The sequence below is a fragment of the Oratosquilla oratoria genome, chromosome 1 (assembly GCF_046742065.1).
Source record: "Oratosquilla oratoria isolate Oo_2021 chromosome 1, ASM4674206v1, whole genome shotgun sequence".
NCBI lineage: Eukaryota > Metazoa > Arthropoda > Malacostraca > Stomatopoda > Squillidae > Oratosquilla > Oratosquilla oratoria.
In genome coordinates, this window is record NC_134777.1 from 59,922,852 (window position 1) to 59,940,719 (window position 17,868).

At 40.7% G+C, this 17,868-nt stretch overlaps 1 protein-coding gene and 1 long non-coding RNA gene across 3 annotated transcripts in view; one reads left to right on the forward strand and one right to left on the reverse strand.

Moving 5' to 3' along the window:
• The window catches only part of LOC143030885 (vesicle transport protein SFT2A), a 47,642-nt gene that overhangs the window by 19,673 nt on the left and 10,101 nt on the right, over nucleotides 1-17,868 (reverse strand). Inside the window, exons 2-3 of one of the 2 annotated variants that reach the window (XM_076194154.1) lie at nucleotides 15,561-15,644; nucleotides 12,055-12,078 (exon numbers count right to left, since the gene is read on the reverse strand). In XM_076194154.1, the coding sequence (XP_076050269.1) occupies nucleotides 12,055-12,078; nucleotides 15,561-15,635 (99 nt within the window). In that variant the 5' untranslated portion in view covers nucleotides 15,636-15,644. The remainder of the gene's footprint in view (nucleotides 1-12,054; nucleotides 12,079-15,560; nucleotides 15,645-17,868) is intronic. The other variant, XM_076194238.1, reaches the window with a different exon arrangement.
• LOC143030991 (uncharacterized) lies at nucleotides 10-15,552 on the forward strand. Its single transcript, XR_012966967.1, has 4 exons — nucleotides 10-941; nucleotides 4,246-4,430; nucleotides 5,068-5,159; nucleotides 15,198-15,552. It is a non-coding gene; the product is annotated as an uncharacterized LOC143030991 (long non-coding RNA).

A 17,868-nucleotide genomic window follows, 5' to 3' on the forward strand; every position in this document is an offset into this window, starting at 1 on the left:
CTTGAAAACAAGATAAATTGTATAATTTAAGTCAAGGACATGTTAACAAAATAAACAACAATCAAGATATTTTTCCCCATTGAGCATGCTGATTTCATACTACTTTTACCAATATATATACTATGATACTATCAAACTAGGCTAACATATTAAAGGATTAAGAAATTACACACATGAAAATGTGGGAATAATCAAATAATCTTTGCCTCAAATTTCATTAAGTGTACAATATGCCCCACAGCAGCTGGCAACAGTTTCAGGTCCCTCCCATATGTCTCTGGGTAGAAGGTTTGAACTCTTGTCTGTCTTGCATTAGTGTGGGATCATTTCTACTTCACAATCTGAAAGTGGTTGGGGAGGGAAGAAGTCACCAGTGACCAGCTCTCCATGTGTGAAAAAATGTAAGAAATACAGTTGAAGTTGACAGGGATCTTGGGCTCAGTCTGTCTCAGCTCTCCTTATATGAAAAGGGAGAGGAAATAGAGCCAAAGGTGATAGAGATCTCAGGCCTGGTCTAAAGACTGAGTGTCAGCCCTTCTGGACTGTACCTCATAATGGAGGTGAGGAAATTCATGGGTTTTGAAAATCAGCAGCTTTGCTGTCCTCTTTGTAGCACCACCAAATGCAGGTACCCATCATTAGTCCAACATGGGAAGAAATACTACAGAAGTAAAAAAATATGCCTCTTCATTTTATTCTTTCTATACTCAAAAATTAAATATCTAGATGAATATGCTACTGGTGCCTAGATGCTACATAATACAAAATTACAATAGAAACAACTTATAAATAAGTGTTGCCTCAAGGTTTGGCAAGTGGAACTCTGCAGCTCAATAATGGCTACAAAAGGCCAAAAGCCCTTTCCATATATCTCAGTGATGAAATTCACTGATGTCTGTGTTGCAAATACATACAACAGGCTATTTCTCCCTTATAAGCAGGTAAGTCACAGCACATCTGCGTTATGACATTATTTTGCTATCAGCTTGTAGTAATAGGAGGGGATCAATTGCCAGATATTAGTGAAACTGCAGAAAGTACACTTTGGATAATCAATGAGATCTTGGGCTTGGTGAGGAACTTGATGAAGTATAAAGACAGGCAGCAGGGATATGAATTCTTTGAATTTAGTCTTTCAGGATTACTATATGCAAGTGTCCATTTTGGGTCCTTTACTCATTTTTTGTCACATTATAGAATTTAGGAATGATAATAATTTTGGTTTCTTCAAGTTTTACTAACTGGAAATCTACTGTCACACAGTAGCTGGCAATGGTCCTTGGGCCCTCCCACTGATCTTTCTGAGCAGAAACTTTGGACTGTTGTCTGTACTGTGTTAGTATGAAACTGTTTGTCACCAGGGGAGCAAGCATTTGTAGTAGCTCTTCCTTAGAAGAAAAAAAATATAGATAAATGACAATATATAATAATAACAACAATAATAATAATCATCACTGTTGCCTCAAGTTTCAGAGATACATACATATACCAACATTTTTTTTCCCCTTACAAGGGAGGCAGCCAAAGTCAAAGGCATAAATCCACTTCCAACCATTTCATCCCCACATACTCCACTCCCATTCATCACCACTTCCTCCCTCTTTTCTTGATGGCTCCTGGATGACAGGTCATCCATGCATCTCACCCACTCCCCTAGGTCTGAGGCAATGTAGCAAGATGCAGCATATCCACAGCAAGGCCCCCTTCATTTAATCGGTGACACCCTCTCTCTGTCTCCTCATGCAGAAAAAGAGGAGACAGGGAGAAATCCCTTTGGGCTGCATCAAAATATCATTCACACATATTCCCTTGCCCCCCCCATCTCTTCCATGAATCAGCATCATCCATAAACAACCATTCACTACTCACCCCTATCTTCATTCTTCTCCCTTCCTCAATAGACATTCTCTTCTTTCCCTATGCCCCTTTTATGCCATCCATCCATCTCATCTTTGGTCCCCCTCATGTTCACTTCTTGCACCTCTGCCTTCCACACCACTTATACTAATCTTTCTTCACTCATTCTTTCCATGTGTCTGAACCATCCTAACACTCATCAACCCTATCTCCCAACTCTCTTTCCACCTCTGCCCTCATCCTTACCTTCTCATTTCTCACTCTATCCAGAGTAATAACCCCTAACATACTTCTCAGACATTTCATCTCAAAACACATTTAACCACTTCACTCCGGGCCAAAATCTCGCGGGCAGCATTAGCTGCCAGACGTACGATGTTGCGTCATAATACTCGCACCATAAAAAATAGTCACCGCTTATATCATGAATTTTGATAACCATAGAAAATGTGATGAAGACAGTTTAGAGAGTATGTCAGTTACGCAGGGACAACTACAATACATATAATCAAGACGCCGATATGGCAGCCTCGCGTATCCACTTGCTCCTCATGCCGCCTACGTAGGCGGCACCGTATGTAAGAGGTTAAACTATTCCTCTCTTATGCTTCATGTTTCTAACCCATATAGTGCTGTTGGCACAATCACTCTTTCATACAATCTCCTCTTAGCATCTATTCCCAAATGTCTATTTCTCATTACATTTTTTAATCCACCAAGGCATTTACTTGCTTCTCTCAATCTACATTCTAACTCCACCTCCACTCCTCCCTTTCCCACCAAATTTGCACCCAAGTATCTAAAGCTATTCACTTCCACCAGTCTCTCTCCCTTATTACTCACTTCCAATTTGCTGCCACCCTTGTACATCTCACCTAAGATTTACCCACATTTATCTACAACTTCCTTCTTTTGCACATCTTCCCAAATGCTGTCACTAACTTCCTTAATCCCTCCTCTGATTCTGATACAAGCACAGTCATCGGCAAACAACAACTGGCTTATCTCCCATTTTTCTCCATTTTCTTTAACCATCTCCAATCCCTGGCCCATTACCCTTGCCTTTACCTCTAGCACCACCCCATCTATGTCTAAATTTAACAGCCAAAGCAACATAACACATCCCTGGCAAAGGGTAGCAAGTGGTGGGATGATAAAGCAAAGAAGGTTGTAGATGAGAAGAAATGAACATTCACAGATTGGTTACACAACAGAACAAGAGATATGAGAGGTACAAAGAAAAGAGAAGGTACAAGATAATGTAGGCAAAAAGGAGAGATGTGAAATGGGGTAGGAGTATGACAGAAAATACTGAAAGTAATAAAAGGGTGTTTTGGAAGGAAATTAAAAAAGGAAGGGGGGGGTGAATCAAGTAAAGAAGAAATGGTAAAAGGTGCAGATGGAGAGATGATGATGGAAGAGACAGCAGTAAGAGGAAAATGGGCCGAGTATTTTAGGGAGTTGCTGAATGTGATAGGGAGGGAAAGGTAGTTGCAGCAGGATGCACTAAGAAAATGACAATGATGAAAGAGGAAAATTGAGGAGAAATATGGAAAGATGAGGTGAAAGCAGTTATTAAAATGATGAGAGCAGGCAAGGCACTTGGGTTAGATGGGTGTCATGCAGAATGTCTAAAAAGAGGAGGTAAAGTGATGGTGGATTGGCTGGTGAGGTTGTTTAAAATTTGTCTAAAAGAGGGTAGAGTACCGGAGGACTGGAGGAGTGCCTGCATAGTTCCACTTCACAAGGGAAAAGGGGACAAATGTGAGTGTAGTAGTTTCAGAGGGATCAGTTTGTTGAGTGTATGTAGTATATGCTAGTCATTATAAATTTTGTTAGCATTGTGTATAGATGTAGGAAATAAAAGTGATGCATAATTGGATGTATGTGTGTGTTCGTACATGTAACAAGTATGGAAGTTTCTCGAAGTATAATTGCCATTTCTGTTTACATAATTATCAATTCTATTTTTTGTAAATACAAAAGTTGAATGAATGAAAAATAGATTATTAATATTATTAAATTTAAATTATTGTATTATATTGAGCGTCTGTTAATTTCTGTGTGCAAGGGAATAATTATAAAATTGAGTGAAAGCAACTCTTGAGACCCCATTCCATAACTAGGCTGACGCACTTGATGCGCATCAGAAGGCAGTCAGAAGGCATTCAGAAGCTTTAGAGGCAAGACCTAGAGAGGTGTGTGTGTGTGCTAGTAACATTGGTGCTTTGATAAACTAATTCTGTGCTTTCCTGTGAAATAAACACTGTGAACTACAACAGACTTGTTTTCCATTGTTGTTCAACCAACAAATTGTGGCTAAAACAGTGGGATACAAACTCCGAACATTAGATGACAAGTGCATTTTCCCTTCCCACCCGCCCACAGTGCAGTGTGGTTCAACGTATTCCAAGCTTCTGACGCCATTAAACTGCCTTGTACTTACGGAAATTACCTGCCTGTGTGAACCCTATTTCCTGCATCTCCAAGAAATCTCAGCCTCTACAGACGGACTACAAGATCTTCTTTAGGGTCACCTCTGCCTCCACAACCATGTTCATCAGGAGTCAAGTGTAAGCATGCATGATAAGCACCCTCCTCCACTAGCCTTCCCTCCATCTTGCCTCCCTTGCTACCCAATAACAGGAAGTGCTGTCAATCAAATGCAGGTGAGTCAGCTCATACCCTGTTGTTTGGAAGAGTCCAGCTTCCACCTCTTCCACCCCCCAAGTGGATATCGGATCTTACACAGCGTAAACTCTCGTCCGCTCTTCCGTCCTCATGACTTAGACCAAAAGGGGAATCCTCCTCATATCCCCAACAGCCACCACCTCGTCACCGAGCAGCAGCAAGCATCCAGTCTCCTCCCCGCTCACCGGCATCCTCCACAGTCACCCGAGCATTCCTCTTCCCCGCTCACCGGCATCCGCCGCACTACTTTGTCTACACTACAAGACATTCTGTTCAATGAGCCCTTCCTTCATCAGTGACATTCTGTGCTATGAGCTATACTGGTGCTTGTGAGATCGTCGTACATTATTTTTATATAAAATTAACAGTGCTAGTGTTTTTTTTTGTTTGATTATATATTACTTAACTACATTTCTTGTTTATTTTACTACCTCATTATAATCCATGTTATATAGCTCCTTAATTATCAAGATTGTATCTCCTCTCTGTATCTTTACTAATTTCTTCTACTGTTTGCAGCCAAGAATTCTTCCCCCTTCTATTATCTGCTGCTCTTTTATTACCTGCATCTCTTCTACCTACAGCTCAAGACTTCTTCTATTATTCCTAAGGTAAGTGGAAAACTCTTTGGTAGTATACAAATTTCACGTATGACAAAATTTCCTCGCTATCTTTTTCATAGTCCCATTTACCCTCCCCCTCCCTCCCCAGAGTTCCTAACTCCAATCCTTTCATTTCCAGGGTCACTACCCCTACTCCTTCCCTCCCCAGAGTTCCTAACCCCAATCCTTTCATCCCCAGAGTTATTACTTCCACTCCCTTCATCTCCAGTGTCCCAAACACCACCTTTGACTCCTACCACCATGGCTTCTTCGTCCACCCAACCTCCCATTCCACAATCAATGACTATCGTCCATGAAACTGTAGATGTCCCTAAGTTCACAGGTGATAACATCCCCACCCACACATTTCTGGCAAATGTCAAAGCAGCTATTAACTGTAGAAAATGTTCTACAGATCAGGAGAAAATTGCTGTTCTCCACAGCTTTGTTGATCTTACTTCTAATGCTGGTGACCTCCTTCACAGATTGCAATGATTATAGTGAATATGTTGACATATTCAAACATAACTTTGGACAACACAATACCCTAGGTTCTCTCACTCCTCTTTATAACCTTGCGCTCCGACTCAACTCCCCCTCTTATGTGAGAAAAGAAAAAGCAGCGAAACTTGCATCTGTCCTTAAGTCCGAACTGAAATCAACTCTTGCATCTTCAGCCTGGGTTGACGCTGACAAAAAATCTCCTTTAACATTACCTGTTACCCATATTTCCAGATCTTCCTCTCATCATAAATACACTTCTCGGACTAGATCCACCTCCCGTCCTAGACACTGATCCTTCTCCTGTAACACTGTCATCTGCTACTTTTGTAAGAAACCAGGACACTATGCCAACCATTGTGCTATTCATCTTGCCACTCCTCCCAATAAGCTATGTCCCATACATGGCACTTGTTATCACACTGCTGCTGACTGCCGTGTTTTAAATTCCACCAATTCTCGTAAGACCTTCTCTTCCCATCAGTTCCCCTTCTTCTTCTCCTCAATGACTATCTCCTTCTGGTTCTCTCAGAACACCCCCTCCTAGCATGCATAACCCATCCCCACCACCCACCCCATGTCCCTTCCCATTTGTACTCTGTCTAACTCTAACAAATGGTCACATGCTCTTTCCATTCCTGTTACTGTACATAACATCCCTGTATCTCTCTTCATAGATACTGGATCCCCTGTAAATATTATATCTTCTTCCACCTTCCACAAACTCCGCTTTTCCTATGAGCGTGTAACATTCTTGGAAGCTCCCGACTTACAACTTACTAACGTAGATGGTGTTCAATTTCCAGTTTTAGGTAAGATCCATCTTACTATCAGTCTTCATTCTCAAAGTCAAGATATTCAAATCCCCCTTTATGTGGCTGATGTACAGTTTCCTGCAGATGTGCTTCTGGGTCCATACACTATGCAGCAATATGGAATTATCGTCTACCCCCCATTATCGTGGCATTGCTTATGGTCGTCATTTCATTCCTGCCCTACCATTGGTGACTACGCCTACACCACTTTCTGCAGTTCCCAGTTCTGTGAAATTCCCCTCCCCTCACCACAGCATGCCAGTTGTTTCAGTTCCCACTACTGCTGCTCCTCCTCCTTCTCCCTCTGACCAGGTTCAGGCATCTCCATTGGATAGTACTTCCTCCCTGCCTCCTCTAGATCCCACTTCCCAGGACACTGTACAGCCATCGTCTGCACCTTCTCTTTAGACTTCACTCCCTTCTTCCAATAAACCTACTTTGATCAAAGCTTCCAACCATACGAAGCGAATGCGTGCTTCTCGCATGTCTAAATCTAGGAAATGGAATACCAAATGTCCTCCCCCTTCTCCAAAATTCTCTCCAACAGAACACTATTTCTTTCTTCCCTTAGATGAATTGGTAATTACCTCCTCCCCTTTTTCCGATGTGCTTTCCACCATGTGTCATACTACTCATGCAGTGCTAACAAGACCCGTGACTCTTCCACCACATGAGTATTGCAAAGGGCAGTTTTGCATTTTCAAAGCTCAAGAATCCAATGTTCTCTGTATGCCAGAATCCACCAGTGTCAAAGGCATATCACTGAATTCAGCCTTATGTACTACCACCAAGAAAGGTCATACCTCTTTTCTAGTTGCCAATGACACTAATGCTCCCCTCCACCTCAACCTTAGTACAAACTTATGTGATTTTCTAGTGTATCCTTCAAGAGTAAAAGTCATCGATGACCACATTTCTTCCTTGCCAGTTTGTGCCATTGACTCCGATGTGCCTCAAGCACAGGTTCCTATTGATGCATCTCACTTCACCTCCCTTGACTTCCCTGATGCTCAACAGGATTTAATTTCCTTATGCAATGCCTTTCATCATGTCATTGCCTTGCCAGGTGAATCCCTAGGGTCTACTGACCTCATTCACCACCACATTCCCCTTTGTGATGGCTCCAAACCTTGCTACATTCCGGCTTACAGACTGCCACACATACATACATACATATACCAAGGCTTTATCCCCCTTATAAGGGAGGTAGCCAAAAAATCAAAGGCATAAAATCATTCCCACCCATTCCATCCCTGAATACACTCCACACCCCTCCACCCTCCCTCTTATCTTAGCACCTCCTGGATGACGGGTCATCCCTGCACCTTGTCCACTGCCCTGGGTCAGAAGCAGTGTCGCAAGACACAGCACATCCACAGCAAGGCCGCTTCATTAAATCGACGACCCCCCCTCTCCGTCCCCCCATGCATAAAAGGAGAAGACGGGGAGAAATCCTTTCGGGCTGTGTCAAATTTTGCTCACACATACTACCTCACCCTCCATCCCCGCCCATTCCACCTCATGCATCACATCATCCATATACAACCATTCTCCATTCACCCCTGTCTTCTGTCCTCTCCCATCCTTCCTCAACAGACATTCCCCTCTTCCCCAAAGCCCCCTTCACCCCATCCATCCACCTCATCCTAGGACATCCCCTCATGTTCACTCCCTCCACATCTGCCTTCCATACCTCTTTTACTAGTCTTTCTTCACTCATTCTTTCCATGTGTCCAAACCATCCTAATACTCTTTCATCAACCCTATCTCCCAGCTCCCTTTCCACCCCCGTTCTTTTCCTCACCTCCTCATTTCTCACTCTATCTAGCCTAGTAACACCCATCATACTTCTCAGACACCTCATCTCAAACACATTCAAACTCCTTCTCTCTTCCTTTCTTATGTTCCATGTTTCTGCCCCATACAGTGCTGTTGGCACAATCACTCCTTCATACAGTCTCCTCTTAGCATCCATTCCCAAATGTCTATTCTTCATTACACTCTTCAATCCACCAAGGCATTTACTCGCTTCTCTCAATCTACATTCTACCTCCACCTTCACTCCACCTTTTCCTGCCACATTTGCACCCAAGTATCTAAAACTATTCACTTCCTCCAGTCGCTCTCCCTTAATGCTCACTTCCAGTCTACTGCCATTTTCACCCCTTGTACATCTCATCACCTTACTTTTACCCACATTTATCTTTAGCTTTCTTCTATCACATACTCTCCCAAACTCTGTCACCAACTTCCTCAGTCCCTCCTCCGATCCTGCCACAAGCGAAGTGTCGTCCGCAAACAACAGCTGGCTCACCTTCCACTTTTCTCCATTTTCTTTAATCATCTCCAATCCCTGACCCACTACCCTTGCATTTACCTCTCGCACTACCCCATCCATGTATAAGTTGAACAGCCAGGGTGACATAACACATCCTTGACAAAGTCCCACCTTTACCTCGAACCACTCACTCTCTCCATTTCTAATCCTGACACAAGCTCTACTATTCTCATAAAAACTCTTGACAGCTCCTAGAAGCTTTCCTCCTATCCCATATATCTGCATAACCTCCCACAGTGCCTTTCTGTCTCCCCTATCATAAGTCTTTTCCAGATCCATAAAAGCCCAAAAAACATCCTTCCCCTTTCCTAGAGCTTTCTCACATATTTGTCTTACCACAAAGATCTGATCTACACAACCTCTACCCATCCTAAATCCACACTGTTCCTCACCAATTACTCCCTCTGTTCCTCTCCTAATCCTCTCAATCAAGATCCTCCCATAAGCCTTCCCAACTACACTTAACAAGCTAATCCCTCTGAAACTACTACATTCACACAGTCCATACAGACCACCAGGCACTTCTTCAGCTTTTCAAAGGCAAGAACCTGTCCGGGAAACTTGCTCGCTGGTTCTTGACCATTCAAGAATTCAATCCCACCTTCTCTTATTAGTGCAGAACAGCAAACAATGTTGCTGACGCACTTTCTAGGAATGTTGCTGCTATAAATTCCCTCCCTCAGCCAGTCACTCATGCATGTATTCATACAGCTCAAAGATCCATCCCAATGTGGCAACGTGTGATATTTTTTTTTCGAGTCAGGAGATATATCAGATCTTACAGACTTCCCTACCTCCTTGGAACATTTTAGACTCGTCGATGACGTTCTTTACCACGAAACCACACTTTCCAACAAGCATGAATCAAACAGACTTGTACAACAACTCATAGTTCCTTCTGACTTAGTACCTGAAGTTCTGTTCCTTTTACATGATTCTCCACTTGCTGCACATCCAGGTAAAGACAAATGCTTAACACAGGCCAGACTTCAGTACTTTTGGCTTACTATGAGAAAAGATATCCATGCCTACATTGACGCCTGTCATTCTTGTGCTACCCATAAAGGTCATATTCACAGCAAAGTTCCCATTTTGAAATATCCAATCCCTAGCAAATTCTTTGATATGGTTGTGATTGACCTTCTCAAGTTACCACTCACTTCTAGTGGAAATCAGTACCTGTTTGTGTATATGGACCATTTTTCCAGATTCTGTATCCTTGAACCTATTCCCAACAAGACTGCTACAACAATTGCAAATACCTTCATTGACAAAGTTGCCCCTTCACTACTCCCAAAATTCTTCTCTCTGACAATGGCACAGAATTCAACAATGAGATTCTTTCCAATATTTGCAAATCCTTTCAGATAACAAAATGTAATATCGTTGCATACCACCCCAGTTCAAATGGCCTTGTCGAATGCCAAAACAGACAGATTCTCAATATTCTCCGACACCTCGCTTCCAACCTTTATCTCTCCTGGGATCACCATGTCCCTATGATTCAGTCTTGCCTAAACAGTGCCATCAATAGCTCTATATCAGAGTCGCCTCACTTTGTCATCTTTGCTTCCGACAAGCGACTTCCATATGACCTTCTTGCTTAAGATATAGGCCCCATTTACAACCTTGATGATTTTGTAAAGGTTTCACTTTCAAATTTCAGCACTCTCTTCAAGAGAATTACTCAGTCTCTTTCTCTCTCCAAAGACAAGATGGCCCGTTTTCACAATAAAAATGCGAGTGAATCTAACACTACAATAGGTGACATCGTTTTTGCCCAGAACCATTCACCATCTTCCAAACTTTCACCAAAATTCCTAGGTCCCTTCCGTGTCCTCGCCTTCGAACCTAAAAACAAAGTCAGATTGAAACATTTACATTCAGACACAGAATCCATCATGCACCTGGACACCCTTAACCTCTTCAGTACGGGCCAAAATCTCGTGGGCAGCATTAGCTGCCAGACGTACGATGTGTCGTAATAATACTTGCATCATAAAATATAGTTACCGCTTATATCGATCGTTCTCTCTTTCACCCGTGAATTTTGATAACCATAGAAAATGTGATGAAGACAGTTTAGAGAGTATGTCATTACGCAGGGGCAACTACAATAATTATAATCAAGACGCTGATATGGCAGCCTCGCGTATCCACTTGCTCCTTATGCCGCCTACGTATGCGGCACCGTATGGAAGGGGTTAACCTCTTCCCCCGAGGTGTTGACTGCAACAATGACCCTCCAACTCCCACAGACACACTTCCTCCTTCCCTTCCCCATTCAACGTCCCCTGTCTCCCACCCATATAATCTTCGCAGCCGTCATACTTCTTGAACCTTCTCACTATAATAGCTGCCAAAGTGTTCTCCACTTCCATCCTTTCCAAACTTTTATTATCATATGTTTATATATATAGAGTACAGCTCCTTTCAACCAAACACATAGTTGGGAAGGTTTATGGGAGGGTTTTGACTGAGAGGATTAGTAGAGGTGAGAAACAGTGTGGGTTTAGGAAAGGTAGGGGTTGCATGGATCAGATTTTTGTGGTAAGGCAGATAAATGAGAAAGCTTTAGGAAAAGGTAAGGATCTTTTTTGGACCTATATGGATTTGGAAAAGGCTTATGACAGGGCAGGGTAGACAGGAAAGCACAGTGGGAGGTATTGCAGATATATGGGACAGGAAGAAAGCTGTTAAGAGCAGTCAAGAGTTTTTACAAGAGCAGTAGAGCTTGTGTTAGAATTAGAAATGGAGAAATTAAGTGGTTCGAGGTAAAGGTAGGACTTCACCAAGGATGTGTTATGTCCCCTTGGCTGTTCAATTACATACATAATAAAAATTGTTGCCTCAAATCTCACTGACTGGAAACCCACATCCCCCCAGTGGCTGGCAATGGTCCTTAGGCCTTCCCATAGATCTCTTTGGGAAAAAATATTTAACTGTTGTCTGTGCCGTATCCGACTTTTTGTGTCACTGCTCTTATGTAGGAGGGGAACAATAACCAGCTATCTACTCTCCTTATGTGAAAAGGGAGAGGAAATACAAAGTTGATAGAGATCTTGGGCTTGGTCTGGAGACAAAGTGTCAGTTTATAAAATTTAAAGGAGAGGACTCTGACATTCATCTCATAGAACCATGTATTGGTTGTTGGTCCCATATAAAATACAACTGGTTAAAGATGATGAAATGACAAATGAACATCTGAATCTGAATGAAACACTGAAACATGCAAGGATGCAACACTTACTCTCATCAAGGGTGTATCCTCACTCTATGAAGAAAGAAGAAAATGATGAGTGTACTGTATTGCCAGAAGGTTTTATATGTATAGCACTTGAATTTAAAACAACTGTTACAGCTGTGGTTACTATTACAATCAAGATACAAAAAGAACATCTTAATGAATATTTGGAAGAAAAAAATCCTTTACATAATCACATCAATATATCATGGGGTTCCCCAAACCAACATGCATTCGAGAAGGGCCATTCCACTATGTTTTTCACAAACATCATTCAATGGGTGTTTGAGTATTTTAATGAGCACCACCAAAAAGAATTGTGGCAATAGACATAAATAAGGCATTCAATACAGTTCCCAGACAAATGGGTAACAAATTTATTAGTTGGAAGAGTGCAATATTATGCAACAACCAACTATATAGGATAAAAAAATATATACAAAAGGGGCAGGTTATTGTAGATATGTGAATAGAATACTGCTGTGGTTGGTTTTGTGTTGCATAAAGTTGGCTGAGTTTCTGCAAGATGATGTAAAGGGAAGGAAGTCTAAGTGATCTAATGTGTTACTCTATAGGAATGACTGATTTCCAAGTGTAGTTGTTCTACTGGTGTTGTCTTAGTGCAGATTGCTATCATATCTGCTGTCCAAATCCTGTGCCTGCTACTGTTCTATATAAACAGTATTTTCTGTTTCTTATTAGCTTTTATTGTGAAATCTGAAGTGGAATGAATGTTGTGTATATATTAACTGTGGGGCCACACACTTAGGAGTTTTTGTCATGTGGGTAAAGCTGACTATTCAATCTGAATACTGGGTGTTTCTTTGATTCATGGTAGTTAATACTAAATAGTGTCAGTGAGGACTTCTGTGGGAATATATATATTTTTGGTCAGCCATACCTTATTGAGGTAAATTTGGGTTTTGGGTGCTGTTTTGTATTGCAGTGCTGGACTTTTAATGTTAGACAATCCGGACAAGCAAGAGCTCTGATGTTGTACCTTGGGTTTGATGTGGTGTCATGTATAAATAGGTTAAACAGTAATTGTGGTAGTATTGTTTCTTGGAGATCCCATTGGTTCCTGTTAGGCTGTCACATAGATCTTCTGCATTCTCTACCAGCTAGGGTTATCTAATATTTCTTGTTATTATTGTGTATATCAGTTTCTAAGATCTCTTTAGACAGGAATGTCCTACTCTAGCCTTATCTAAACAACACAATATCTTTTCTTTGACTTGTGGGTCAATCAGGTGACCACTGTCGGTTATCTGGGAGCCATGGGCCCCCTGTTATAGAGACATGGAGCAATGGATTGATTGATCTTTTAAAAAGATGTGCCAAGAGTCTTAATCAAATGTTTTGTTTAAATCTATTGTCACCATTAGTCAGGTGGTACTTTCTTAAGGCTTCCCAGTACATATTGGGTGAGGTTTGAGAGCAATGTGTTGGTAGAGTGGTCCCCTTTCAATCAATGTTGATTTGGTGAGGTAAGCATGTACGTTTTCATTCCAAGATAAAATTTTCTAACAAGTTTTATTTCACAAAGAATTACAAAGGCAGAGCATGCCGACAGGAGACCTTTTGGTCCATATCCAGGTCAGATATGAAAAAATCATAATAATGATAAATAGAGGAATAAATAAAAACTATAATAATGTAAATAATAAATAAAATACATAAATAAAAGCGTAGGTATAGTTAAATAATAAACAAACAGGTAAATAGTAAATAATAATAAATTGACATATAACTAACAATAAATGAGAATCAAGCAAATAATAATAAACAGACAAATAAATTCACATATAACTAACAATAAATGAGAATCAAGCAAATAATAATAAACAGACAAATAATAACAAAGATAAACAAATAATATAAAATCAATGATAATCATTACAGCATCTTGTTTACGTGTTTATCTAAATGATTCTTAAAGCTTCAAACTGAACTACATTGCACTGCCTCTGCAGGAAGTTTATTCCATTCATTAACTACACGGTTGGCGAAGTTGTTTCTACCCACTTCCAAATTAAATCTATTTCCGGACAGTTTGAGACCATTGTTTCTTCTCTGATTCTCTTTCAGTGTGAAAATTTTGTCACTTTTGATGTTGTCAATTCCCTTTAGAATCTTAAAGACCTGTATCAAGTCACCTCTGAGTCTACACTTTTTTTGAGAAAACAGATTCATATGTTTTCATATATATATATATATATATATATATATATATATATATATATATATATATATATATATATACATATACATATTAGAGGTGAGAGAGATAGGTTTGAAGGATGTTGGGTTCTCTAGTAATTTGGTTTCATAAGAGGAATTATGTGAGCTCTTTTCCAGATTGTTGGGATGCTATTGTGACACCAGAAGTGGTTGAAGATACGTGTCAGGGTTTTTTATCACTACGAAACCTTATGTATACCTATTGCCACCATTGCTTTTCTGTCAAATGGTACTTTCTTGTTGAAGCTTTCCAGTACTTATTGGATGAAATTTGTGAGCAAAGTTTTGGTAGAGTCCTTTTAACTCAAGTTGATTTTGTAAGGTGAAAATGCATGTTTGATTCAAAGATCAATCTTTCCAACAACTTAGATATAGTAAAGATAAGGGAGATAGTCTGTAGAATGCTGGATTATCTCGTTTGATTTCTGGAAGAGGATTATATGTGCTCTTTTCCAGATTGTTGGGATGCTTTTGTGTGACTAGAGGTGGTTGAATCTGTCAGAGGTTTTGCTACAAAAGGACTCCAGTGTATATGAAATTTTCAGTTTCTTGAATGCATTTCCTGTGTCTGTGTCTGCTGGTGAAAGGTGGAATACCTTCTGTTTCTGGCTTTTTCTTGTGTATCTTTTTAATTATTTTCCACCACATATGGTATATTAATTGCATAAGATTTATGTGGTCAATATTTAATATATGGATCTTTGCTGGTTGGGTGGATCAAGTTAAATTCCACACTACAAAGTCCTCTATAAGGGGTACCATCATAGCCTCCTGAGAGTGGGGAGTTTGTGACCTTAAACCAAATCAATCATCATCAATATTTAAGATGTTAATGACATCCCTACATACCAGTTCCACACCATTCTTTTATGATTAAAGACTAATCTCCACTGTGTTTTGATTTCAAGATTAACAAAAGCAATGAGCATAAGACTCAACTAAATGTGGCAGTTCCAGCCACCTCCACCTCCTCAGCTGCCTTCTCACTGTAGTAACTTCTAAGAGACTTGTGCACAACATATGAAAAACACGATGAAATGTAAAACACAATGCATGCTATGGGGTAGTCAATGCTTCCATCTTACGAATTTAACATCTCAAGAAGAAGAAAAAGAAAGAAAAGAAAGAAAAAAAAGATCATTAAGAAAATACAATCTTGTTAGTTATATCTAAGTTTGATGGAGTCATTCTGCTATGTCAAGTCTGTACAAAAACTCCAATGTAATACTCTTCTTTCAATAAAAATACCCACTTGGATCCATCTGGTATACCTGTGTAATAATATTTCCTCGTTCCTCTTCTTCTTCTGAATCCTGACCACTCAAGGCTTTCCTCAACTTGTCCATTGTAATAACCTGAGGAAATAAAGAGAATTGTAAGACAACACACATTATTTAATCTTTCAGCATTTGTGGAGACAGAGATGTTAAGCAGTATCAATCAATCAACTGTTTCCTCGAGTTTCACAAAGTGGAAAACCTGCAGTCCCACAGTGGCTGGCAACAGTCTTCTGAACCTCTAACAGATCTGTCTGGGAAGAAAATTTGGACTGTTGTCTCTGTTGCATCAATTTGGGACTGCTTCTTAGTCATTGGCTTAATGTTGTAGAAAAAGGAGAGCTGTTGCAAGTTATCAGCTCTACAGGTGTGAAAAAATGTAAGAAATACAGTTGGTTGATAAAGAGAGATTTTGGGCTCAGTCCAGTGTCAACCCCTCTTGGTAAGGAGATTGACTGTTTTTGAAAATATGCAACTTTGTTGTCCATCTTGCAGGACTATCACATGCAGGTACCTGTCTTTGGTCCCTGTTCTACAGTATGCATAAATAAAAGAGAAGGAAGATCCAAAAGGATGCAGCCCCATGCATCTACCAGCGGGGTACCTACAACAGAGAGACAGTGGCCACATGAAGCACTATAATGTGGAAAGAATGCCCATTGCCAGTATGCTAATGATTTCACCCCCATCTGAAGGTGCAGGGCTGAGGGGCTGGTGCTGGGCAAAATTCATTCATAATATATCATTCTACAATTATTTGCCTACCATGGCACATTAATGTCTTACAAACTACACAGTAATCATATACAGGGGGTCACCGCAATTCGACAGGGATGGCGCGGTCTATCATCGGTCGAACCTGGGTTTTGTCGAATCATGATGCAGTTTTTCCCATAGGAATACACTGTAATTAGGGGGGCTAGGGACTGATCTCCAGCCCAGACCCCCCCAAAATATCACTATGACCTCTAAAAAACACTAATTTAGACTAAATCAGTAATATTGAAGGCTTCATTTATATCTAATTTTGTTTATTAAACACATTAAGCTGCTGTAAAGTACATTTTTTGAAATAAAAACACTTGCAATAAAAAACTAATTTTTATTTAAGGATAAACCCATCTTCCACATACTCATAGTACAAACACTTAGCAAAATATATGTAAAAAAAGATCATTCTACTGGACTTACAAACCTAGCTCCTCCACCTCATCCTCGTCCTCCCCCTTAAATCATTGATACTGTTGATCTTGGGACACCCATTTCCACTGCAACAGCAGAATGAGCCATACCTGCCTCACACTTTCTTAAAAGCTCAAGCTTATCTTCTTAGGGGTGGGGCCGGAGGTGGATTTGCGCGGCATGGTGGAGGTGGAACAGCGGAGCGTGGCTTGCCTCGACGATGGCTGGGGCGAGAGTGAGACAGAGTGGCACATCGGAAGTGGCGGCAAATTCAACCGGGTGGGTGGCGCGCGAGATTTGAATGTCGAATTGTCGAGTCTGGCTGTCGAACCTTGAGGGTTAGGTATAAATTAGCTGCTGTCGAATTTGCGATATTTCAAATTGTGAACGGTCGAATTGCAGTGACCCCCTGTATACTGCTCCTATTTTTTCCAAGGAAATATTCCTCAAGAAATTGTTGGAAACTAATAATAATGGCAGTACTGGTTTCTGAAAATAACAAATTTGGTATGCCAGTCTATGGAGTATACACCAATATTGTAGATTCAAAATGCTGAGAAAATGTGAAACTTGTATTTTCATGCAGGAATAACCTACAGGATGAACACCTGCCTAAAGATCAATGCCATAAATAACACAATCAGTAACTCCTAATGGATCACCAGGTAAAGCCAAAGCTTGAAGGTGATTCACTAACAGTTCAATGAGACGAGGTGTCTCATCAGGAAAATCAATCTTCCCTACGTATGTTGCATACTTAGAGGCCAAATGGGCTGTGTCACTTGCTTGTGGAGACTAGCACAGAAGCTGCAATGGAGGTGAATCCTGGACAGTGTCAACATCAACCACTTCAAAGGAACCTAAGTGATTGCCATGAGAGAGGGTGATAGGAGCACCAGAAACATTGGTTACCATAGCTATGGTAACATGATCCTCACGAATAGTGGAGAGTTCCTTCCAATGCTAGATAACAAACACGAACAGTCAGGCTGAGATAAGATGTCAGAACCAATTGGAGCACCTGAAATGCGCACTGGGACTTGAACTGCACTTGAAGGTCCAATATAATGCTCACCTACAACAGCAGCACAAGAAAGAATAGGAGAGTCAAAATGATTAG